This window comes from Coturnix japonica, unplaced genomic scaffold, assembly GCF_054131305.1.
Source record: "Coturnix japonica strain WE unplaced genomic scaffold, WE-NBRP24 Scf043, whole genome shotgun sequence".
Classification (NCBI taxonomy): Eukaryota; Metazoa; Chordata; class Aves; order Galliformes; family Phasianidae; genus Coturnix; species Coturnix japonica.
Genome location: NW_028188946.1, coordinates 2,131,713 through 2,156,059, shown reverse-complemented (window position 1 = coordinate 2,156,059; position 24,347 = coordinate 2,131,713). Strand labels below are relative to the sequence as shown.

At 61.7% G+C, this 24,347-nt stretch overlaps 5 protein-coding genes and 1 long non-coding RNA gene across 6 annotated transcripts; 4 read left to right on the top strand and 2 right to left on the bottom strand.

Moving 5' to 3' along the window:
• Positions 1 to 29: 29 nt before the first annotated feature.
• Positions 30 to 2,813, top strand: SNAPC2 (small nuclear RNA activating complex polypeptide 2). The gene is made up of 4 exons (XM_085531584.1): positions 30 to 242; positions 777 to 896; positions 1,004 to 1,333; positions 2,554 to 2,813. Exons 1-3 carry the CDS (start codon positions 39 to 41, stop codon positions 1,178 to 1,180), a joined length of 501 nt encoding a protein of 166 aa, XP_085387710.1. The 5' UTR covers positions 30 to 38; the 3' UTR covers positions 1,181 to 1,333; positions 2,554 to 2,813.
• Positions 2,814 to 3,097: 284 nt separating this feature from the next.
• On the top strand, positions 3,098 to 8,740 carry LOC107307416 (COP9 signalosome complex subunit 6). Its single transcript, XM_085531583.1, has 10 exons — positions 3,098 to 3,209; positions 3,644 to 3,766; positions 5,107 to 5,238; positions 5,667 to 5,755; positions 5,952 to 6,014; positions 6,130 to 6,177; positions 6,434 to 6,548; positions 7,100 to 7,192; positions 7,730 to 7,830; positions 8,536 to 8,740. The coding sequence occupies exons 1-10, from the start codon at positions 3,122 to 3,124 to the stop codon at positions 8,674 to 8,676; spliced, it is 993 nt and encodes a 330-aa protein (XP_085387709.1). The 5' UTR covers positions 3,098 to 3,121; the 3' UTR covers positions 8,677 to 8,740.
• A 912-nt stretch (positions 8,741 to 9,652) lies between these two features.
• LOC146752633 (DNA replication licensing factor MCM7-like) lies at positions 9,653 to 17,780 on the bottom strand. Its single transcript, XM_085531579.1, has 16 exons — positions 17,655 to 17,780; positions 17,404 to 17,509; positions 17,178 to 17,254; positions 16,365 to 16,529; positions 15,708 to 15,832; positions 15,108 to 15,288; positions 14,770 to 14,907; positions 14,092 to 14,241; positions 13,732 to 13,843; positions 13,507 to 13,638; positions 13,253 to 13,336; positions 11,959 to 12,352; positions 11,323 to 11,406; positions 10,915 to 11,086; positions 10,584 to 10,693; positions 9,653 to 9,875 (listed from the first exon to the last, which is right to left on the bottom strand). Exons 1-16 carry the CDS (start codon positions 17,667 to 17,669, stop codon positions 9,671 to 9,673), a joined length of 2,250 nt encoding a protein of 749 aa, XP_085387705.1. The 5' UTR covers positions 17,670 to 17,780; the 3' UTR covers positions 9,653 to 9,670.
• LOC107307418 (adaptor related protein complex 4 subunit mu 1) lies at positions 17,708 to 21,377 on the top strand. The gene is given in 16 exon segments (XM_085531581.1): positions 17,708 to 17,862; positions 17,944 to 18,029; positions 18,260 to 18,366; positions 18,638 to 18,734; positions 19,007 to 19,117; positions 19,205 to 19,285; positions 19,410 to 19,472; positions 19,620 to 19,686; positions 19,793 to 19,846; positions 19,925 to 20,028; positions 20,098 to 20,189; positions 20,282 to 20,326; positions 20,409 to 20,459; positions 20,746 to 20,863; positions 21,130 to 21,261; positions 21,263 to 21,377. Coding segments are annotated over 16 exon segments (1,326 nt in total). The 5' UTR covers positions 17,708 to 17,804; the 3' UTR covers positions 21,323 to 21,377.
• On the bottom strand, positions 20,003 to 21,269 carry LOC146752632 (uncharacterized). Its single transcript, XR_014940515.1, has 2 exons — positions 21,180 to 21,269; positions 20,003 to 20,166 (listed from the first exon to the last, which is right to left on the bottom strand). It is a non-coding gene; the product is annotated as an uncharacterized LOC146752632 (long non-coding RNA).
• A 237-nt stretch (positions 21,378 to 21,614) lies between the features above and the next one.
• Positions 21,615 to 23,950, top strand: LOC146752631 (AP-1 complex subunit sigma-1A-like). Its single transcript, XM_085531582.1, has 5 exons — positions 21,615 to 21,653; positions 21,895 to 22,073; positions 22,790 to 22,898; positions 23,264 to 23,401; positions 23,714 to 23,950. Exons 1-5 carry the CDS (start codon positions 21,651 to 21,653, stop codon positions 23,759 to 23,761), a joined length of 477 nt encoding a protein of 158 aa, XP_085387708.1. The 5' UTR covers positions 21,615 to 21,650; the 3' UTR covers positions 23,762 to 23,950.
• Positions 23,951 to 24,347: the final 397 nt, after the last annotated feature.

Genomic DNA, 24,347 nt, shown 5'->3' with positions numbered 1-24,347 from the left:
GATTTTGTGACGTCATCATCGCGTGTCTCCTCTCCAAGATGAAGCCGCCGCTCCGGCCTCGTTCTGCCCCGGCCCGATTCGCGGCGGCGCCGGCAGCGGCGGTTCCGGCCCATAGAGCGACATGGACCGGGAGGGAGAAACGGGCCCTGCTGAGAGCACTGCGGGAACAGGCCGCCATGGGGCTGATGGAACCGGAACCGGGCAGGATGAGGGAATGGCTGCCCAGGAGGAGCGAGAGCGAGGTGGGACGGGGGGAATGGGGGTAATGGGGGGTAATGGGGTGTTATGGGGCTTAATGGGGGTAATAGGGTGTTATGGGGGTTAATGGGGGTAATAGGGGGGCAATGGGGGGTAATGGGGGTTGTTATGGGGTGTAATAGGGGGGTAATAGGGGTGTTATGGGGGGTAATGGGGGTAATAGGGGGTAATGGGGTGTAAAGGGAATAATGGGGGGCAATGGGGGGTAATGGGGGGTTCTAAGGGGTCTGTGCTGGGAATGGGGTCTGTGGGGTTGTTGGGGGGCTGAGGGGGGTCATAGGTCGGGCTGGGGGGGGGTCTTGGGGATCGGGGTGGGGTGCTGTGGGGGTCCTGGGGGGGATCTGAGGGGATGAACGGGTTTGAGGGGGTCCTGGGGGGCTGAGAGGGTCCTGGGGTCAAGTGTGGGCCCTGAGGGGGATCTTGGTGTGGGCTGAAGGGGGGGGGGGGTCCTGTGGTGTGGATGGGATTTGAGGGGTTCCTGAGGGGTCCCTCTTTCTCCCCCCCCCCCCTCAATTCAGATCCAGCTGGAGCTGACGCGGCTGCGGGGCCGGGCAGCGCGTGAGGCTGTGGGGGCTCAGCACCGTGTGGGGCTCAAGGACCAACAGCAGCACAGGGAGCAGCGCCCAGCACCCATACAGGTGGGACAGGACCCCCCACAGTAACCCCCTCCCAATAACCCCCCCCAATCCCCCTTTATCCCCCCCCAACCCCATTGACCCCCATCTCTTTCTCCCCCCCCCCGTAGGTTTGGCTGCAGTTGGCTCAGACCCTTTGTGCCCCATTGGAGGAGGTGGAGACCGCGGCCTTTCTCAGGTTTGGGGTCAAAATGGGCAGATTTGGGACATTGGGGGTATGGGAGACACCCCCCATCACTTCAAGCTGTGATTTGGGGCCAAAAAGGGGGATTTGGTGCAGAGTTTGATTGTTTCTTAACCTTTCTTGCCCAGGCTCTGACAGTGGCTGGGACGGAACCCCTCAATGTGAAGGGGGGGGCTTTGGGGGTCGACTATGGGCGGCTCTATGGGTTCCTGGCCCGGGGGCACGGGGGGTGATGGCCCCGAACTGCAGCCTGCAGGTATGGGGGTATATGGGGGGGATATGGGGGTAAGGGGATGTGAGGGGGGATGGGGGCGGGTATATGGGGGGGGAAGGGGAATGGAGGGGGGAACATGGGGGGGAAATGGGGTGTGGGGGTGGGATATGGGGTTATATGGGGTGGAAATGGGGTATGGGATGGGATATGGGGGGTTATATGGGGGTGAAATGGGGTGTGGGGGGAAATGGGGTGTGGGGGGTGGATATGGGGGGCAGATGGGATTTAGGGGGGGCATATGGGAGCATATGGGGTGTGTAGGGGAGGTGATGGGGTATGGGGAGGCCTATGGGGAGTAATGGAGCTTGGGGGGTTATATGGGGTGTGTAGGGGGGGATATGGGGTATAGGGGGGTCTATGGGGGGATATGGGCTGTGGGGGGTTCTATGGGGGGATATGGGGCATAGGGGGGTGGTCTATAGGAGGATATGGGGTATAGGGGGGGTTCTATGGGGGGATATGGGGCATAGGGGGGTTCTATGGGGGGATATGGGGCATAGGGGGGGTCTATGGGAGGATATGGGGTATAGGGGGGGTTCTATGGGGGGATATGGGGCATAGGGGGGGTCTATGGGGGGATATGGGGCATAGGGGGGGTTCTATGGGGGATATGGGGCATAGGGGGGGTCTATGGGAGGATATGGGGTATAGGGGGTTCTATGGGTGGATATGGGCTGTGGGGGGTTTCTATGGGGGGATATGGGGTATAGGGGGGTCTATGGGGGGATATGGGCTGTGGGGGGTTCTATGGGGGGATATGGGGTATAGGGGGGGGTTCTATGGGGGGATATGGGGTATAGGGGGGTCTATGGGGGGATATGGGATGTGGGGTGGTCTATGGGGGGATATGGGGTATAGGGGGGTCTATGGGGGTCTATGGGGGGATATGGGGTATAGGGGGGTCTATGGGGGGATATGGGGGGATATGGGGTATAGGGGGGTCTATGGGGGGATATGGGCTGTGGGGGGGTCTATGGGGGGATATGGGGTATAGGGGGGGGTTCTATGGGGGGATATGGGGGTGCTCTATGTGTGTCTCTGGGCTGTGGGGGCTCTATGGGGGATATGTGGTATAGGGGGGTTCTATGGGAGGATATGGGGTATAGGGGGGGTTCTATGGGGGGATATGGGGTATGGGTGTGCTCTATGTGTGTCTCTGGGCTGTGGGGCTCTATGTGGTCATTGTGTTTGTGTCCCCGCAGAGGCCGCGGTGCTGCTGTCCCTGTTGCTGTCCCTTCCCCCCATGTCGGTTCCCTCCCCACGTTCCCGCCCTTCGCCGCCATTTTCGCGGCTCCTTCGTTTCCCTCATCGCCCCCCGCAGCCCCCCCCGCCCCCACAGCCCCGCCCCCCCCGCGTCGCCATGGAAACCGCCGGGGCCTTGTCCCCTCAACCCGTTCATGGTGCCGCTGCGGCTGCTCAAGGCCGCCCCTCCCCCAGCCCCGCAATAAACCTCACCCCAAAATGGCGCTGCTTCATTTCTTTGGGGGTTTGGGGACCGAAATGGGCGGATTTACCCCAAAACGGGCCCTGCTGGAGGCCGTGAGGCCTAAACCGGATGTTTGGGGTTACGTGGGGGGCGGAGGTCAGGGCTGCGCTTCGGGACTTCCGGTTCACACCGAGGTCAAAGGTCGCAAGTGCGGGGGGGGGCGTCCCGGCGGATCCGGCTCGTTCTGCACATGCGCAGTACGATTCGCGCTATTACCATGCGCTCAGCCCGAGACCCCGCCCCCTTTCGGCTGCGCATGCGCAGTGCGACGGCGTCCGGCAGCAATGGCGGCGGCTGTTGGAGGAGGAGGAGGAGGAGGAGCAGCGCCGTCCGCGGGCAGCAACGGCGCCGGGATGGAGGTGGACGCGGCAGGTACGGCCCCATTCAGCGCCACTCAGCCGCCATGTTCGGACTCGGGCCCTTCCGTGGGAACCGGGACCGGAACAGACCGGGACCGTGCGGGGCGCCCCGAACTCGGGCCTAATGGCCGCCATGACGGGCTTGGCCCCGCCCACAGCACCACGTGACCCGCCCGCAGCACCACGTGACCCGACCCTACCTGTAGCCCCGCCCCCTGTACTACCCCAACCACACCCACTTTGGCCACGCCCCCTTTCCCACGTTGGCTCCGCCCCCTGCCGTCCTTGAGGCCTCATTGGCCCAGACCCCCTCAGAGCCCCTCCCCCTTCTCACCACTGCCCCATTCACACCCGCATCACTCCCATTCACACCCACCTCCTGGCCCCGCCCCCCTCCATCCCCGCTCTCCCATTGGCCATCCTTGCTGTGACTCCGCCCCTTTTCAGCTCCCCCTGTGATGGCTGGGGGTGTTCCCGGCAGTGTCGCGGTGGCGCTGCACCCATTGGTCATCCTCAACATCTCCGACCACTGGATCCGAATGAGGTGCCAGGAGGGGCGGCCGGGACAGGGTGAGTGACACACAGCGCCCCATAGCAACCCATAGTACCCCATAGGACCCCATAGCGCCCCATAGGGACCCCATAGCACCACATAGGGACCCCATAGCACCCCATAGCGCCCAATAGTACCCCATAGCGACCCATAGTACCCCATAGCACCCCATAGCGCCCAATAGCGCCCCATAGAGACCCCATAGCGCCCCATAGGGACCCCATAGCACCCCATAGCACCACATAGGGACTCCATACAGGTCCCATAGCGACCCTTAGAGGCCCCATAATGACCTCGTAGGGTCCCCATAGAGGCCTAATAGTGTTCTCATAGGAACCCCTAGAGGCAACATAGAGACCCCATAAAGACCCCATAGGGACCCCATATGGATTCCATAGGGACCCCAGTGTGACCCCATTAAGGTCCCATAGTGATCCCTAGAGGCCACATAAGGACTCCATTGAGGACCCATAGAGACTCCATTGTGATCCCATAGTGACCCCTATAGGCCCCATAGGGACACCATAGAGATCTGATAGAGGCCTCTTAAAGATTGCAAGGAGGCCCCATAAAGACCCCATAGAGACCCCATTGTAACTCCAAAACAGCCCATGGCGCCCCATAAAGGCCCTTTAATGCCCCCATAAGATCCCATAGTGCTTTAAAGGGCGCACTCTTGTGGCTGGGGGTGCAATAACACAACGGGCTCCATGCACCCCAATGGGGTCCTTAAAGGGCGCCCTCTGGTGGCCAGGGGGTGTATTACACAATGGTGTCCTTAAAGGGCGCCCTCTGGTGGCCAGGGGGTGTAAAACACTATGGGGTTTTTAAAGGGCGCCCTCTGGTGGTCAGGAGGTGCAGTAACACAATGGGGTTTTTAAAGGGCGCCCTCTGGTGGTCATGGGGTGTAATAACACAATGGGGTCCTTAAAGGGCGCCCTCTGGTGGCCAGGGGGTGTAATAACACAATGGGGTTTTTAAAGGGCGCCCTCTGGTGGCCAGGAGGTGCAGTAACACATGGGGTCCTTAAAGGGCGCCCTCTGGTGGCCAGGCGGTGCAGTAACACAATGGGGTTTTTAAGGGCGCCCTCTGGTGGTCATGGGTTGTAATAACACAATGGAGTCCTTAAAGGGCGCCCTCTGGTGGCCCAGGGGGTGTAATAACACAATGGGGTTTTTAAAGAGCGCCTTCTGGTGGCCAGGGGTGTAATTACACAATGGGGTCTTTAAAGGGCGCCCTCTTGTGGCCAGGAGGTGCAATAACACAAAGGGCTCCATGCACCCCATAATGGGGGGGTGGGTCTGGGGTCGCGGTGCCCTCTATGGGGGTCTCACTGTCCCCCCAACCCCCCCCGCAGTGATCGGGGCTCTGATTGGGCGGCAGGAGGGGCGCAGCATTGAGGTGATGAATTCCTTCGAGCTGCTGGCGCACAGCGTGGACGGGCACGTGGTGATCGACAAGGAGTATTACTATACCAAGGAGGAGCAGTGTGAGGGGGGGGGAAAGGGGGGCCTGGGGGGGGGTTGGGGGGCACCTCGGGGGGTAAAGGGGTCTTGGGAGGGTCCAGGGGGGTTGGAGGGGGGATCTTGGGGGGTTAAAGGGGTCTGGGGGGTCCCGAGGGTCTGGGGGGGATCTTTGGGGGGTTAAGAGGGTTCTGGGGGGGGTCTTGAGAGTTTATGGGGGCTCTAGGGGGGATCTCGGGGGGTTAAAGGGGGGATTCTGAGGGTGTGGGGGTGACCTTTGGGGGTCTAAAGGGGTCCTGGGGGGTTTAAAGGGGTCTCAGAAGGCCCTGGGGGAGGGAGGTAGAATATGGGGTGACTGTGGGGTCTTGGGGTGGATTGTTGTGGGGTCCCAATGTTCCATCCTGGAGACCCCCCCCCTAATTTCCCCACCCCCCAATTTAACCCCCCCCCCCAGTCAAGCAGGTGTTCAAGGAGCTGGAGTTCCTGGGCTGGTACACGACGGGGGGACCCCCAGAACCCGCAGACATCAATGTGCACAAACAGGTGGGGGGGGGGGGGCAAATATTGCCCCATGGGGGTGGGCAGGGGGCAGGTAGGGCCCTATGGGGGGGACAGGGGGCAGATAGGACCCTATGGGGGTGGGCAGGGGGCAGGTAGGACCCTATGGGGCTGATTTGGGGGGGGGTCACTGCCCCACATGCCCCCCCCCCACTTAAATGTTGCCTCCCCCCCCCCCCAGGTGTGTGAGATCATTGAGAGCCCCCTGTTCCTCAAACTGAACCCGATGACGAAACACACTGACGTGAGTTGGGGGGGGTGGGGGGCACAATGGGACCCCCCCCCCCAAATGGAGGGACCCCCCCTCCCCCTTTTTGTGGACCCCCCCATATTGAAGCCCCCCCCTGCTATTCTTGCAGCTTCCAGTCAGCGTCTTTGAGTCGGTGATTGACATCATTAATGGGGAGGTAATGGGGGGGTTTTGGGGGTCTGTGGGGTGTGGGGGGGGGGGAAGGTGGGGTCTATGGGGCGTTATTGGCGTTATGGGGGGATATGGGGTGGTAATGGGTTTATGGGGGTGGTAATGGGGGAGGTTGTGGGGTCTATGGGGGGGTTGTGGGGTGGTAATGGGGTTGGGGGGGGGCAGGTGGGTTCTATGGGGTGTTATTGTTGTTATGGGGCTGGTTATGGGGTTTATAGGCCCCCAAATCCCCCCCCCCAAAGGCCACGATGCTGTTTGCGGAGCTGCCCTACACTTTGGCCACCGAGGAGGCGGAACGGATCGGGGGTGGATCACGGGCCAGGATGACGGCGACGGGGAGCGGGGAGAACTCCACCGGTGGGGGGGGGAAATGGGGCTGGGGGGGGATAAAAGGGGCCTGGGGGTGGAAATGGGGAGGTAAAGGGGGTTTGGAGGGGTTAAAGGGGGGGTCTGGGGGGTTAAAGGGGGGGTCTGGGGGGGTAAAAGGGGCCTGGGGGTGGAGATGGGGAGGTAAAGTTGGTTTTTGGGGGGCTAAAGGGGGTTTGGGGGGGATAAGGGGGGTCTGGGGGTGGAGGTTGGGGGTCTGGGGGGGAGTTGGGAGGGTTAAAGGGGGACTGGGGGGGTAAAGGGGGGTCTGGGGGTGGAGATTGGGGCTTTGAGGGGGTTTAAAGGGGTCTGGGGTTGGTTATAAGGGGGTCTGGGTGGGGGAGGTGGGGAGTTAAAGGTGGTTTGGGGGCTTAAAGGGGGGCTGGGGTGGGGAACTGGGGGGTCTGGGGGGGTGGGATGGGGGGTTAAAGGGGGTCTGGGGGGGTCTGGGTGTAGGGTGGGGGGGGTTATAGGGTGCATAGGGGCTGTGGGGCAGCAGGGGGCGCTGTGTGCGGCGCCGTTGACTCAGTGTCGCCCCCCAGTGGCCGAGCATCTCATTGCGCAGCACAGCGCCATCAAGATGCTGCACAGCAGAGTGAGGCTCATCCTGGAGTACGTGAGGGCGGCAGAGAGCGGTGAGTGGGGGGGGGCTCCATGGGGGGGGGTCTCCATAGACAAGAGTCCTATGGAGGGGGGGGTCTCCATAAGGGGAAGGGTCCCCATAGACAAGGGTCTCCATAGAGGGGGGGCCCCATGGTGGGGGGGGGTCCCAATAGAGGGTGGGCCCCCACAGAGGAGGTCCTCATAGAGGGGGGGTCCTTATAGAGGCGGCTCCACATAGAGGGGGGTCTCCATAGAGGGGGGGGGTCCCCATAGACGGGGGTCTCCCATAGAGGGAAGTCAGCATATAGGGGGGGTCCACATTGAGGGGGAACCCTATGGTGGGGGTCTCCATGGAAGTGGGGGTCTCAATAGGGGGGGGGGCCCGTAAAAGGGGGTCTCCATAGAAGGGGGGTCCTCATGGAGGAGGAATACTCACAAAGGGGGGGGCTCCATAGACAGAGGCCCCCATGGTTGGGGGGGGGTCCCTGTAGAGTGATCCCCATGGGGGGGGGGGTGGGGGGGTCCTCAGGGGCTCCCAATGGAAGCTGTGTGTGCCCCCCCCCCAATAGGAGCCGTCCCCTTCAACCACGAGATCCTGCGCGAGGCCTGTGCCCTGTGTCACTGCCTGCCTGTCCTCAGCACAGACAAGTTCAAAACAGACTTCTACGATGTGAGGGGGGGGCACAATAAGGGGGGGGGGCACAATAAGGGGCGGGGGCTTCAGAGGGGGGTGGAGTCAAAAGTTGGGGAGGGGGGCTTTAAAAGGGGGGGGTTGTCCATCAGAAATGGGAGGAGCCAAGGGGGGCTTTAAGGGGGGGGTGGGGGGTGGCTTTCAGAATGGGGTAGAGCCAAATATTGAGGGGGGGGCTTTAAAGGGTGGGGTTAATGGTATGGGAGGGGCTTTAAGATGGGGGGGGGGGGCTCGAAGGAGAGTAAACTTGGGGGATGGGGGGGTGTGGATTTAGGGTTAGGGTTGGCCCACAGGGGGTGGGATATTGAAGGGGGGGGGCTAATGGTATCCTGGCTGGGGGTAGGAGCAAAGTGGGGCCGGTAATGGGGAGTTTTTGGGGGTCTATGGGGTGGTTATGGGGTATGGGGGGGGGCAGGTGGTGTCTATGGGGCGTTATTGGGGTTGTGGGGGGATATGGGGTGGTAATGGGGAGGTGGTGGCGCCCTCTTGTGGCTTCAGCGTGGTACTGCAAGGGATAGCGCCCTCTTGTGGCCACATGGTGCTACTGCAGGGAGCCCACAGCGCCCTCTAGTGGCCGCAGCTGGTACTGCAGGTGACAGCGCCCCCGGTGGTGGCGTGGTGGTATTGCAGCTACCGGCGCAACCCGTGACGCCCCCTCCCCTTATTTTAATCTCCCCCCCCCAGCAATGTAACGACGTGGGGCTCATGGCCTATTTGGGCACCATCACCAAGACCTGCAACACCATGAATCAGTTCGTCAACAAGTTCAACGTTCTGTACGACCGGCAGGGGATCGGGCGCCGCATGAGGGGCCTGTTCTTCTAACGACCCCCCCCCAAAATCCACCCAATGCACTTTTATTGCCTCAGTAAAAGCCTCGACAAACAAACAGGGTCTTGTGTGGGGACAGGGGGAAGGAAGGGGGGGGGTTGGGGGCTAAAATGGCGCCCAGAACAGGTAACAGGGGTGGGGGGTCCTACAAGGGATGGGGGGCCACAAAACATAGGGATCCCTATAAAAAATGGGGGGTGGGGGGGGGGGGGCTAGTCGTTCTACCATAAAGGATGGGGGTCCCATAAGGGATGGGGGCTTCTATTGTCACTCAAAATGGGGGTCGCTACAAGGGATGTGGGGGGTCCCATAAGAGATTGGGATCCCATTGCCATGAAGGGTGGGGGGTCCCACAAAGGACAGGAAGGTGAATGTCAATGCCACGAGGGACAGGGGGACCACACACAGATGCCGTCAACCCCCCCAGACCCCCCCAGATCCCCCCAGACCCCCTCATAGGGCGCAGCTTCCTCCCAGACCCCCATAGGCCACCCCCATCCTTCCCAAAGATCCCCCCAGATGCCCCCAGACCACCCATAGGCCTCAACCCCCCCCTCAGACCCCTCCCATAGGCCTCAACCTCCCCCCCCCCCGACCCTCAGACACTCCATAGGCCTCAACACCCCCCAGAGCCCCCATAGACCCCCACAGATCCCCATAGGCCTCAACCCCCCATAGACCCCCATAGACCCCCCACAGACCTCAACTCCCCATAGACCCCCCATAGGCCTCAACCCCCCATAGTCCCCACAGCCCCCCCTCAGCCGAAGGTGATGCAGCTGCGCGCTGCGTTGAGCTGCAGCACGTTGAGCTGCTCATAGTCTAGACCCCCCCATAGAACCCCATAGGCCTCAATACCCCATAGACCCCCCATAGACCCCCACAGACCCCCCCCCATAGGCCTCAACCCCCCCCCCAGACCCCCAGAGACCCCCATAGACCCCCCATAGACCCCAATCCCCCCCCCCATATCCCCCCATACCCCCCCTCAGACGAAGGTGATGCGGCTGCGCGCCGCGTTGAGCTGCAGCACGTTGAGCTGCTCGTAGTCCTGCAGCGCGGCCTGGAACTGCGCCGGGGTGAAGCCTTTGGCCACGCAGCGCTGCAGCCCCTCGGACACGCGCAGCGAGCGGCCGCACGGACCACACAGCTCCCGAAGGGCCGCAAAGATGGCGTCCGACGGGCGGGGGGGGCTGGGGGGGAGAGGACGGGGGTGAGGGGGGCATTAACACCAGGCCCCATAGGGACAGCCCTAACCTAAACCCCATAGGGACAGCCCTAACCCCATAGGGACAGCCCTAACCTAAACCCCATAGGGACAGCCCTAACCCCATAGGGACAGCCCTAACCTAAACCCCATAGGGACAGCACAGCAGCAGGCCCTATAGGGACTGCCCTAACCCCATAGGGACAGCCCTAACCCCATGGGGACAGCACAACCCCATAGGGACAGCCCCATCCCCATAGGGACAGCCCCATCCCCATAGGGACAGCACAAAACACCAGGCCCCATAGGGGTATCCCAACCCCAGGGCCTATAGGGACAGCCCTAACCCCCATTGGGACAGTCTGAACCCCATAGGGACAGCCCTAACCCCACAGGGAAAGCACAACCCCATAGACCATGGGGACAGCACAACCCCAGGCCCCATAGGGACACCCCAATGGAGGCACTGACACAGGTCCTATAGGGATACCCAAACCCCATAGGGACAGCACAGCCCTAGACCCAACAAGGACATCCTAATGGAGCTGCCCCCAACACCCCCAATGATGCTGACCCCTCCCAGCCCCATAGGGCCCAATGGAGCCCCAACTCACAGCCCCATAGCCGCCCCCAGCCCCATAGCCCCCACTCACGGCCCCACAGCCCCACTCACGGCCCCACAGCCCCCACTCACAGCCCCTGCTGCCCCCCGTGTCCCTGCAGTGAATCTCGAGCCGCCTCCATCAGCCTCATGGCCTCGTTCACATCCTCCTTCTCCACCACGTCCACCAGGCGCAGCCGGGCCTGCACCGCCATAATGACACCATCATCATCATCATCATCATCATGTTCACCACCATCAGTGCCACACAAAGTCCCCCCAAAACCCCCCGAAGCCGCCCCAAATGTCCCCCAACACCCCCTAAATGCCCCCCAAAGCCCCCAACCCCATCTAAATACCCCCAAATACCCCCCAGCTCCACTCAAAGCCCCCCCAAATACCCCCCAAAGCCCCCCATACCCACCAGCGCGGTGGCGAGGCGCAGCAGGCCCAGCAGGGTCCTGGCAGACGTGTAGGCCGTGCTGTCGGCCGCCGCCTGCGCCTCCTTCCTCATCTCCACGTACGCGGCCGTGATGTAGTCGGACAGGGAGGGGGGAACCACCGGCTGCTTCCGCTTACACGTGGAGATGTAGCGCCTGGGGGGCAATGGGGGTAATGGGGGTAATGGGGGTGATGGGGGTAAATGGGGGTAATGGGGGGCAATGGGGGTAATGGGGGGTAATGGGGGTAAATGGGGGTAAATGGGGGTAATGGGGGTAATGGGGGGCAATGGGGGGCAGTGGGATAGTCAGGGTATGGGGGGTAATGGGGGGGGTAATGGGGGGCAGTGGGGGGCAATGGGGGAATCATGGAGGTATGGGGGGGGTCCCACCTCATGAGCTTCATGTCGAGCTGCTGGAAGGCGCTGGGCGGCTGCCGGCTGTGCTGGTGCACAAAGGTGACGTGCTGGGCCAGGCTGGGGGGGGGGGGGAAGGAGGAAGGTTGTGGGGCTGCCCCACTGTGAGACCCCCCAGCCCTACAGCCAACCACAGCCCCACACACAGCCCGGCACATCCCACCCCATCAGCCCCTCATCCCCCTCCCCATTTCCCCCCACCCCCATTCTCCATTTCCCCTTACCCCACTTCCATTCCCCCCCTATATCCCCCCATCTCCCCCCTTCCACCCCATCCCCCCCAAATCACATCCTCCCCCCCCCATGCTCCCCTATATCCCCCCCCATATCCCCCCCATCCTCCTCTATTTCTCTCCCTATAACCCCCCTCATCCCCCCCATTTCCCCCATCACCCCCCTATGTACCCCCCCATATCCACCCTCCCACATATTTCCCCCCCATATCCCCTCCTCCCCCACATATCCCCCCCATATCACCCTCTCCACCCCCCATATCCCCCCCATATCCCCTCCTCCCCCCTATTTCCCCCTTATATCCCCCCATCCCCGCTATATCTCCCTCTCCACCCCCCATATCCTGCCCCATGTCCCCCTATACCCCCCCTAACTCACCGCAGGTCCTTCTCCCTGTCGGGCTGGTCCCTGAGCACCCACAGCAGATCAAACCTGGACAGCAGTGCCGCGGGCAGCCCCACGTTGTGCTCCAGGCTCCTCCTGCTGTCGTACCTCCCGTAGGCCGGGTTGGCGGCCGCCAGCACCGCACAGCGGGCGTTGAGGGTGGCCATGACGCCGGCCTTGGCGATGGAGACGCTCTGCTGCTCCATCACCTCGTGGATGGACGTCCGGTCGGCCTCCGCCATCTTGTCGAACTCGTCGATGCAGCAGATGCCGCCGTCCGCCAGCACCAACGCGCCGCCCTCCAGCCGCAGCTCCCCGCTCGCTGCGTCGCGCAGCACCGCCGCCGTGAGACCGACGCCGGAGGAACCGCGGCCTGTCGTGTATTGACCTGGGGGGGTGTGGGGAGAGATGGAGTAACACAACTACATGACACAACTACACAACACAACACAACAACACAACACAATGACACAACACAACCCAATAACCCAACTGTGGTGTATTGACCTGGGGGGATATGGGGGCAGAGATGGAGTAACGCAACACAACAACACAACAACACAACAACACAACAACACAACAACACAACAACACAACTGTGGTGTATTGACCTGGGGGGGTGTGGGGGGATGGATGGAGTAACACAACTACACAACACAGCAACACAATGACACAACAACACAACACAGCAACACAACTGTGGTGTATTGACCTGGGGGGATATGGGGGGACAGATGGAGTAACACAACTACACAACTACACAACAACACAACACAACTGTGGTGTATTGACCTGCAGTAATGGATGGGGAATGGCTGGAGTGACACAACTACACAACAACACAACAACACAACTGATGTATTGGCCTGGGGGAATATGGGGGGAGAGATAGAGTAACACAACTACACAACGACACAACAACACAACAATACAACTGTGGTGTATTGACCTGGGGGAATGGATGGGGAATGGCTGGAGTGACACAACGACACAACACAACACAATGACACAACACAACAACACAACTGTGGTGTACTGACCTGGGAGGGTATGGGGGGAGAGATGGAGTAACACAACTACACAACACACCAACACAACCCAATAGCCCAGCAATAGCCCAACACCAACCCAATAACAACCCAACCAGCCGTACCCAACAACAGCAGAACAGCAGCCTTACAACCCAACAACCCAACAACCCAACCATCCCATCCAACAACAGCGCAACCCACCACCCCAATGTGACCCCAACCTCAGCCCCATCAGACCCCCAACCCCCCCCACTCACTGCGCGGCGCCAGGCGGTCGATGTAGGTCAGCAGTTGGGATTTGGCCACACCAGGATCCCCCATCAGGCAGATGTTGATGTTACCTGGGGGGACCCCAAACTTCACCCTATGAGACTCCAAAGCTCACTGCATGGAGCCCCAAATCCCACTTTACAGTCCCCTTTCTCACCCTATACGCCCCCAAATCCCACCTCACAGCCCCCAAACCCCACCCTATAGGTCCCCCCCCCCCCTCCCAGCCCCCCATGCTCACCCCGGATCCTCATCCCGTGGGGGCTCCTCTCCACTCCCCCCACCAGCTGCAGCAGCAGGGCCTTCTTCACGTCCTCGTGCCCATAGATCTCGGGGGCGATGGAGGCCGCCAGCTTCTCATAGAAATCCTCCTCTGGGGGGGGGGTTATAGGAACAACATGGCGGCCTTATGGGGTCCTATAGGGTCCTCCCCCTCCACCCTATAAGCTCTTTAGGGCCCCCCCACCTGTGATCTTCTGCAGCTCCTCGGGGCTCAGCTCTTCGTCCCCACCTTCATCTTCGCTCTTGGACATCTTGACGACGTGGTGAGCCTCCAGGAAGGTCTCAGAGAGGAGACCCTGCAGGGAGCACCCATGGGTGGGGGGGTGATGGGGGGTTCTGAGGGCAACAGAGGGGGTTCTGGGGGCTTTGAGGTGGTTCTGGGGTTGGTTCTGAGGGGCTTTGGGGTGGTTCTGGGGGCTTTGAGGTGGTTCTGGGGGGTTCTGAGGTGGTTCTGGGAGCTCTGAGGTGGTTCTGTTGGCTTTGGGGTTGATGATAGGGTTGGTTCTGGTTCCGGTTCTGTTGGTCCCAGTTCGGTTCTGCCCACCTGTGTCAGCTGCCTGAAGCCGGACCTCAGAACCGGCAGGAAGACGCCGCTGATGGCCACGTGGTCCCCGGGCTGCGCCGTGCGGGTGTTCTCACCCAACAGCGTCACCTGAAGGCAGCGCGGGAGGTGACCCACCGGGACCTGGTCTGACTGCGGGGACAAGGAGAAATGGGTCAACAAGGGGGCTACGGGGTCATTGAGGGGGGTTATGGGGTCATTGAGGGGGGTTATGGGGTCCTATGGGGTCACTGAGGGGACCTATGGGGTTATTGATGGGGGTTATGGGGTCCTATGGGGTCACCAAAGGGGCCTATGGGGTCAGTGAGGGGTCCCATGGGGTCATTGAGGAGGCCTATGGGGTCCTATGGGGTCATCAAGGAGGCCTATGGAGTCATTGAGATGTCCTATGGGGTTCGGGATCACTGAGATGTCATCTGGGGTTACTAATGGGGCCTACGGGACCAACAAGGGATCACCAAGGGGACCTATGGGGTCACCAAAGGGGGTTATGTGGTCGCTGAGGGGTCCTATGGGATTGACGGTCACTGAGATATCATATGGAGTCACTAAGGGGGCCTGTGGGGTCACTGAGGTGGCCTATGAGGTCACTGTGGGGTGGCTCTGGGGCAGCGATGGGGCAGCTATAGAGTAGTTATGGGGCAGCTGTGGGGCACCCACGTGCTCCTGCAGCCGCAGCTCCTGGTACTTGACGAACTTGGAGCCCCGGCTCTGCAGCTGCAGGCGGCCGCCGGCGCGGTTGGTGGCACAGTCCTGGCTGGGGCAGAGCAGCAACGGGGTGAAGGTGGGAGCCTGGATCTGGGGGGAGAGATGGGGGTCAGGGGGAGTTGGGGGTCAGGGGAGCTGTGGGGCTGAAGGGACTCGAAGCCAACCTCAGCCCCACGGCACAACCCCACACACCACAACCACAAAGCTCCAACACAACAACCCCATCCCAACCCTACAACCCAATCCTACAGCCCAACCCAATCAACACCCCACATCCCCTCCCCACATACGGGCTGGTAGGTCTCGGCCCCACACAGGTCACAGCTGTAGGTGGCCACCTCCATACGGGGTCTGACGTCGCTCACGCGGGTGACGACCCCCCTCACCGTCACCAGGCGCCCGATGCAGTCGGCACGGACGGCACGGATGGGGAGGGGCTTCAAGGTGTCCGGGGGGGTGAAGTACAGCTCACTGCAGGGGGGGGTCAAAAGGGGGGGTCTGTGGGGGGGGGTTGTGGGGGTCTGAGAGGGTCTATGGGGGGGTTGTGGGAGTTTGAGGGGGTCTACGGGGGTTTGAGAGGGTCTGGAAGGGGGTTGAGAGCATCTACAGGGAGTCTGAGAGGGTCTATGGGGGGTCTATGGGGATCTGAGGGGATTTGAAAGGGTCCATGTGGGGTCTATGGGCATCTGATGGGATCTGAGGGAGTCTATGGAGGGGTTTGTGGGGATCTACTAAGGCTTGAGAGGTCTACAGAGAGTCTATGGGGGTCTGGGGGGCCAGGATGAGGGGGAATACTGAATGGTTGGGGGGGGAACCCACTAAATAGACTGGATGGGGGGGGACATAAAATGGGGGCACACATGGAGGGGATGAGGGACGGGCTCACTCACAACCGGCGCAGCAGTTCGGGGGGGTAGAGCTGGTGGGGGGGGCGTGTGGACCCCCCCTCCCTGCCCCTCTGCTCCAACAGCTGCCGGTGCTCAATGAACACATCCAGGGCATCGCGGTGGGTCACCTATGGGGGGGGAAATGGGGAGGGGGTGTCAATGGGGGGCAATGGGAGAGGTGGGGGGGGGGGTGCAGGGCCTGACGGGGGGTCCTGGGGCATCTGATGTTGGGAAGGGTCCTGTGGGGGGACAACCTGAGAGTGATGATGGGTCTTGTTGGTGGGGGGGGGTTAAGGGTGATGGGGGGGTTTTATGGGGGTGACCCTGCATTGTAGGGCTGATGGGGGTCCTGGGGGGGGCTGAGGGTCAATGGGGGTCCTGGGGGGGTCCTGCATAGTAAGACTGATTGGGGGCCCTGGGGGGGCTGAGGATGATGGGGATCTTGGGGGGGGGGGGGGGGCTGAGGGTGCTGGGATTCATGGGGGGGTGGCAGGGCCTGACGGGGGTCCTGGGGGGGCTGAGGGTTATAGGGGGGCGGGGGGGGGCGGGGGAGTCCTGCATAATAGGACTCATTAAGGGTCCTGGGGGGCTGAGGATGATGGGGGTGATGAGGGGTCCTGGAGGGGTCTGAGGGTCCCGGGGGGGGGTCTCTGTTTGTACCGGTCGCTGCCTGAAGTCGGGCAGCAGCTCCTGCACCGCGCGGCTGAAGAGCTGCTGGTAGCGACGCGTGTTCTCCTGAGCCGCCTCCGCCAGCGCAGGGTCCTCCTCGGCCACGTCAGACAGGGGCAGCCACAGGGCGACCTGATCCCGGTGAGCAACGAGGGACTGCGGGGATAATGGGGGGTAATTAAAGGGTTAGGGGGATAATTAGGGGGATATGGGGGGTAATTGAGGGGAATGGGAGGATATGAGGGAGCATGGGGGGGAATTGGGGGGATCTGGGGGGAATTAGAGGGGACACAGGGGAGTAATTGGGGGAATATGAGGGAGGATGGGGGGTAATTTGGAGAGATGGGGGGATATAGAGGTAATTAGGGGTATATAGGGGTAATGGGGGGGGATACAGGGGGGTCTAGGGGGACGGGGGGGAATTGAGGAGTAATTGGGGGGATGGTGGTTAATTGGGGGGGATATGGGGGGAATTAGAGGGAATATAGGGGGTAATTGGGGGGATATGGGGGGGGTTGGGGGGGATATAGAGGGATTGGGGGGGTATGGGGAATATGGGGGGGATGTGGGGGGTAATTAGGGGGATATGGAGGATAATGGGGGGGATATGGGGAGATAGGGGGAGTGGGGGGGTAACTGGGGGGATATGGGGGAGGATGGGGGGGAATGGGGGGAATGGGAGATAATTGGGGGGATATGGGGAGAAATAGGGGGGATATGGGGGGGATAAAGGAGGGTGGGGGGTAATAAGGGTTAATTAATGGGGTTAATTGGGGTTAATTGTGTTGCACGGGGTTTCCCCACCAGCTGCTCCCGGTACGGGAACCGTTTCCCGTTGTCTCCGTGGCGGCAGAACTCCAGCAGGAAGCGCTTCGCCTTCTCTGCATTGAAATAAAGGCGGATGTGCCGTGAGCGCCCGGTTTCCCCGTTATTACCCCGTTATTCCCGTTATTTCCCCGTTATTTCCCCGTTATTCCCGTTATTCCCCCGTTATTCCCGTTCTTTCCGCCATTTTCCCCCCGTTTCTCACCCTTTTCCCCCTCGTAGTCACGTGGCGCCATTCCCGCTGCCGTTGATCCCCGCGCTCCGCTCCGTTCCCGATTTCCGGTTCCGGTCCGGTCCGTTCCCGCCGCCGCCTCACAAATTTGGCGCGAAAACCCCTCGCCACGTGACCCCCAACCGACCAATAGCGCGCAAGCCGCACCCCTCATCCCGCCCCGCGAGCGCGCCGGCCAATGGCAGCGATCGGATTGCCCGTAGCCCCGCCCCTCTCCCCCTCACCCAATAGCGTCTCATCCGGAAGCCGCGATCATGTGATCTCCAACACTTCCGCCGAAGACTTCCGTCGTTCTTAAAGGGACCGCGACGCGAGAAATGGCGGGCCGGGAATTGGGGTAAAAAAAAGCGAATTTGGAGCAAAACTCCGCCGCGATGATCTCGCAGCTCTTCATCCTGTCCTCCAAAGGAGACCGCCTGCTCTACCGGAACTGTATCCTACCGAATTCCCCCCTTTTCCGTTGTTTCGTTCTCCGTTAGCGTTCCTTGACCCTCCCCCCCCTCCCCCCCCCAGTCCGCGGTGATGGCGGCGATGACGTCACTGACGCCTTTTACCGCGCGGTCACGTGTCTGCCCGGCGACCAGGCGCCAGTGTTCATGGTCACGTGGGTTGGGGGGGGGAGCCCATATTGAGGGGGGGGACGGGACTCCGTGTTGGGGGGGGGGGGGGAGAGGGGGGATATAGGGATAATTGGGGGGGATATGGGGGGGTAATTGTGGGAGATGGGGGGGATATGGAGGGGGATGGGGGGTAACTGGGGGGGATATAGGGGGTATTTGGGGTGGGGGGGTCCCAATGGGCCCTGCTGGACGTGGGGTCTCTCCCTCAGGCCCGGGATGGGCGGCACTTTGTCCATGTGAGACACGGGGGGCTGTACGTGGGGGCCACCACCACGGCCCAGACGTCGCCATTCGTCCTGGTGGAGTTCCTCAATAGGTGGGGGGGGTTATGGGGCTGGTCATGGGGCTGGGGGGGATTATGGGGTGGGATGGGGGGGGGGTTATGGGGTCCACATGAAGGTGGGAGGGGGGTTTGACGGGGTCCCCATGAGGGTGAGGGGGGGGGATGTGGGGCGTAGGGTGGAGCTTATGGGGTCCCTGTGAAGGTGTGTAAGGGGAGGAGGGGGTTTATGGGGTCACTCAGGGTGAGGGGGGTTTATGGGGTCCTTGTTGAGGGGGGGGGTGACACAGCAGGTTTGTGCCGTCAGGTTGGTGACGCTGCTGAGGGAGCAATGCGGGACATTGAGCGAGAAGAGCATCAGCGTGAACGTGGGGCTGGTGCACGAAGTGCTGGGGGAGATGGTGGTGGGTACCTGGGGGGGGTCTCTGTGGGGCGGGGGGGGACCCTGTGGGGCTGGGGTGGGGGGTCTGTGTGGGGTTGGGGGTGTCTCCATGGGGTTGGGGAGAGCTCTGTGGGGTTGGGGCTGTTGTTATGGGGCTGCCATTATGGGGCTGGGGCTGTCCCTATGGGTCTGTCGCTGTCCCTATGTGTCTGTCCCTGTTCCTATGGGTCTGTCGCTGTCCCTATGGGGCAGGACCTGTCGCTATGGGGCTGCTGCCCCCCATTTCCCCCCCAGGACTTTGGTTACATCCAAACCACCTCCACCGAGGTGCTGCGCAGCGCGACCCACAGCGAACCCGAGAGCACCAAAACCTTCAGCCTGCTGGACCTGCGCTCCGTGGGGCTGGTGAGGGGGTCGTGACCCCATAGTGACCCACAGCCACCCCATAGAGACCCCATAGAGACCCCAAGGCCTGTCCCGCTGTCCCCACAGTTCGGTGCTGAGACACAGCAGAGCAGAGTGGCGCCCGGATCCATCACCAACCGCCCGGTGCTGCCCCCTCGTGGCGAGCAGGTGGGGACCTCCACATAGTGACCCCATAAGGACCCCATAGGGACCCCATAGCAGCCCCATAGGGACCCCACAGCCACCCCATAGCGACCCCATAGGGACCCCATATTAACCCTGCTGTCCCCAGGGCGGCCGCAGGGAGATCTTTGTGGACGTGGTGGAGCGTCTGACCGTCGTCATCGCTGCCAACGTGAGTGGGGCTGGGGGCGTCCTGGGACCCCACCCATGGCACCCCATAGCACCCCATAGCACCCCATGGCGCCCTATGGCACCCCATGGCACTGCATCTGACCCCATGTGGCCCCACGTGACCCCACATCCCCCCTTATCCCCACAGGGGACGCCCCTGAAGGTGGACGTGCAGGGGGAGATCCGGCTGAAGAGCTTCGTGCCGGGGGGCTGCGGTGAGGGGGGCAATGGGGGGCAATGGGGGCAATAGGGGAGTAATGGGGGGGCAGCGAGGGGCCACTGGTTGACCATGTAACATCCTGTTCCCCCCCAAAAAACAAGAGCTGCGCATGGGGCTGACAGAGGAGCTGAGCGTGGGTACAGAGGAGCAGCACGGTGAGACCCCCAGCCCCATCTCCATCCCCCCCCACCCTACAACACCCCCAGCCCTGAACCCCCCCTGCACCCCCCCAGGTTATGGCCGCCTCCCTCTGGCCGCCGTCTCCTTCCACAGCTCAGTGGATCTGAATGAACTGGAGCAGCAGCGAGTCCTGCGGGTCACACCGGGACCGGGGGAGGTATTGAGGGGGGGGGGACACAAAGTGGGGGGGGGCACACAAAGAGACCCCCATGTTTCCCCCCCCCAGGTGACGCTGATGCGCTACCAGCTGGCTGAGGAGCTCCCATTAACGCTGCCCTTCCGCCTCCTGCCCAGCCTGCAATGGGAACCAGGGGGGAGGTGAGGAGTGGGAGACCCCCAGTGCGACCCCCAGTGCTCCCCTAATGCCCCCCCATAGCACTGACCTCCCCCCAACCCCCCTGTCCCCACAGGCTCCGCATTCACCTGAAGCTGCGCTGTGATCTGCCCCCCAAAAAGTGGGTAATGGGGGCAGGGGGGTGGGAGGGTAATTCTGAAGGGGTGACCCTAAATTGTGCCCCCCCAATTCCCCCCCCTCAGCCACGCCATCAACGTCGTCCTGCAGCTGCCACTGCCCAGGGAGGCGAGCAGGTGGGGGGGGATTTGGGGGGGGGGCTTTTGGGGGGTTATGGGGGGGGTCCATTGAGGGGAGGGGGGTAATTGTTGGGGGGGGGTTGGTCGTTGATGTGAGGATTTTAGGGGCAGCGTAGGGGGTGGCCTGTTGATGTGGGGGGTGGGGATGGGGGGGTTCTATGGACTTGGGGGGCGTTTTGGGGTGGGATGGGGGGTCTGATGGAGGGGTCCCATTTTGGAATGTTGGGGGGGGTCTGACCGTGTCTCCCCCCCCCCATTTTCCTGCCCCCCCCCCCCCCCCCAGCCTGGCGCAGGAGCTGAGCAGCCCCGAGCAGACGGCGGAGCTGCAGGGGGGGGGGCGCAGCCTGCGCTGGGTCATCCCACGGTGCCAGGGGGGGGCGCAGCTGGGAGCCGTGTTCAGGGTGAGACCCCCCCCCCAAAATGTGACCCCAGGGGTGTGTGTGACCCCACCGTGACCCCGTACCCCCATAACCCCCCCCTTACTCCCCCCATTCCCTTCCAGCTGCAGCTCCCCCCCACCCCCCCATTGGGTCTGTGTCCCAGTATGACCCACTATATGACCCCAATGTTACCCCACCATGACTCCCATAACCCCAATGCCCCCCCAGTGACTCCCCCCCCATTGCCCCCCCATCGCCCCCCCCTCACTCCCCCCATTCCCTTTTAGCTGCAGCTCCCCCCCACCCCCCCGCTGTGTCTGGGTCCCGCCGTTCTCACCTTCGAGCTCCCATCTCTGACGGTTTCCGGTCTCCGGCTCCGTTGGCTCCGTTTCTCGTCCCCTCCCGGCGCCCCCCCCGCCCCCCCCCCAGCGCTGGGTTCGCCATTTGACTCACAGCGACTCCTACGTGGTCAGGTTGTGACCGTGGCCGAACCCAGAGCGGTTTTGGGGCTGAATAAAGGAAGTTTTGGAGCCTCCGCGAGTTTTGGGGTAAATTCTATTTTTGGAGGGAGCCGCTCAGTGTTTTGGGGTGAATCCGTGACATTTTGGGGCCTTCTGCGAGGATCCGAGCCTCCACTAGGCCGCGTTCCCATGGCAACGCTCTCTCCTTCGGGAACCAATCAGAGTCGGTCCCGCCCCGTTGCCATGGCGCTGGCCTCGCCCCCTGCCGGAAGTGACGTTGTGCTCTGAACGGAAGTGGGGGGGAGCGGACCGGAAGCGGGGCCGGCAGCGGAAGAAGCGGCGGCAGAATGGTGAGCGGCGGGACGGGCGGGGGGGAGCGGGAGGGGTCACGTGACGGGGGGGGGGGGGGGTCACGTGGGCGGGGTCACGTGGCGATGGCGGGGAGGAAGCTGACGTGCGACCTACGGGCCCGTAACCCCCGTTAACCCCCGTTAACCCCCGTTAATCCCCGTTAATCCCCATTGACCCCCGTTCATCCCCATTAACCCCCGTTAACCCCCGTTAATCCCCGTTTACCGGCGTGTCCCGCAGCTGCGCTTCGTGCTGCTGTTCAGCCGGCAGGGGAAGCTCCGTTTGCAGCAATGGTACCGGGCCGGGGCTGAACGTGACAAGCGGAAGGCGGCCCGGGAGCTGATGCAGGCCGTGCTGGCACGGAAACCCAAAATGTGCAGCTTCCTCGAGTGGGGGGAGCTCAAGGTGGTCTATAAGAGGTGGGAACGGGGGATACATTGGGGGGCATTGGGGGCCATTCAGTCCCATTGGGGGCCATTCAGTTCTGTTAGGGTCCATTCAGTCCCATTGGGATCCATTCGGTTCCATTGGGAGCCATTCAGTCCCATTGGGATCCATTCAGTCCCATTGGGGGTCCATTGGGATCCATTCAGTCCCATTGGGGTCCATTTGGTCCCATTGGGGTCCATTCAGTCCCATTGGGGGTCCATTGGGATCCATTCAGTCCCATTGGGGGTCCATCCTGCCCCATTGATTACCTCCCATGGGGCCCACTGGGGGTCTATCCAGTCCCATTGGGGGTCTGTCTGGACTATTGGGGTCCATTCAGTCCCATTGGGGTCCATTGAGTCCCATTGGGATCCATTCGGTCCCATTGGGGTCCATTGAGTCCCATTGGGGTCCATTGGGGTCCATACAGTCCCATTGGGGTCCATTGGGGTCCATACAGTCCCATTGGGGTCCATTCAGTTCCATTGGGGTCCATTCAGTTCCATTGGGATCCATTCAGTCCTATTGGGGTCCATTCGGTCCCATTGGGGTCCATTCGGTCCCATTGGGGTCCATTCAGTTCCATTGGGATCCATTCAGTCCTATTGGGATCCATTCGGTCCCATTGGGGTCCATCCGTTCCCCCTTTCCTATTGAACGTTTCCTATTGGCCCCTTCCCCTTGTGATTAACCCTTTCCTTGCCAGGTACGCCAGCCTTTACTTCTGCTGCGCCATCGAGGGGGCGGACAACGAGCTGCTGACCCTGGAGCTCATCCACCGCTACGTGGAGCTGCTGGACAAATACTTCGGGAGTGTACGGCTGGGGCTGCCCCATAGAGCTGTGGGGTGGGGGGGTTGTTGGGCTGCCCCATAGAGCTGTGGGGTGGGGGGGATGTTGGGCTGCCCCATAGAGCTGTGGGGTGTGGGGGAGGTTGGGCTGCCCCATAGAGCTGTGGGGTGGGGGGGGTTGTTGGGCTGCCCCATAGAGCTGTGGGGTGGGGGGAGGTTTTGGGGGGTGAGAGGCTCCATTTTCAGCCTCCCCCAGATCCAGTTTTGTTCCCCTCACCCCATTACGGGACCCCCATCATCTCAAGGGTTCCCTCAGGCCCATTTCTGGCTCACCCCCCTCTTCCCCCCCCCACCTCCCACCCCATATTTCTGCCCCCCCCCCCCCCATAGGTGTGTGAGCTGGACATCATCTTTAACTTCGAGAAGGCCTATTTCATCCTGGATGAGTTCGTGATGGGGGGGGAGATCCAGGACACCTCCAAGAAGAGCGTCCTGAAGGCCATCGAGCAGGCAGACCTGCTGCAGGAGGTGGGGACCCCCACACAGACCCCCATCCAGACCCCCAATACCCCTCCGTGGGTGGAACAGTGGCCCCCAGACCCCATAGGCAGCTCTGGAGACCTTTGGTGCCCCATAAGGAGCACAGGGGCCCCCCCACCTGCCCCCCACTCCCTACAGACCCCCCTGTGGGGGTCTTCCACCCCTCTGCCCCCCCCCTATTTTACACCCCCAGTTGATATCATAGGGATTCTGACTTGGATTTGATCTCTCCCTATAATTAAGGACCCCCTGTTAATTATTCCCCCCTCACACACCTCCCCCATTTTTCCCCCTCCCCAGGAGGACGAGTCCCCCCGCAGCGTTCTGGAGGAGATGGGCCTGGCGTAGCCCCCCCCCAAAACTGGAACCCCCCCCCCCACAGCCCCCAACCAGACCCTGCCCCCCAAGTGACGTTTGGGAGGGGCGCCCCCAGACCCCCACATGCACAGGGGGGGAGGGGGTGCCCTATGGGACCTCAATTTAAAGGGACCATGATGGGGAGGCATGGGGCCCCCCCAATAAATTGCTCTGAGCGGATGGTTGTGAGTGGTCAATTGGGGGGGGAGTGATTAGCATAGGGTTAATTAGCATAAGATTTGATTAGCATAGGGGTGATTAGTATACGGGGTAATTGGTATAAGTGGGAAGCGGTTGGAACAGAGGGGTTAATTAGCTGGTAAAGGAGGTGAGTAACATAATTAGTATATGGGGATATAATTAATGTGTGGGGGTGTGTGTGTGGGGGGTGTAATTAACATGGGGAGATCATAATTAATGTAACAGTAATAATTAACATGGTTAATTAGCGCTGGTTTTAACACATTGGGCCATTGGTAGGGTGAGAAATTAAGGCAAAAGAGGTTAATTAGACCATGAGAGTTAATTAGGACAATGGGGACAGTTGGAACGGGAGAGGTTAATTAGCACAATGGGG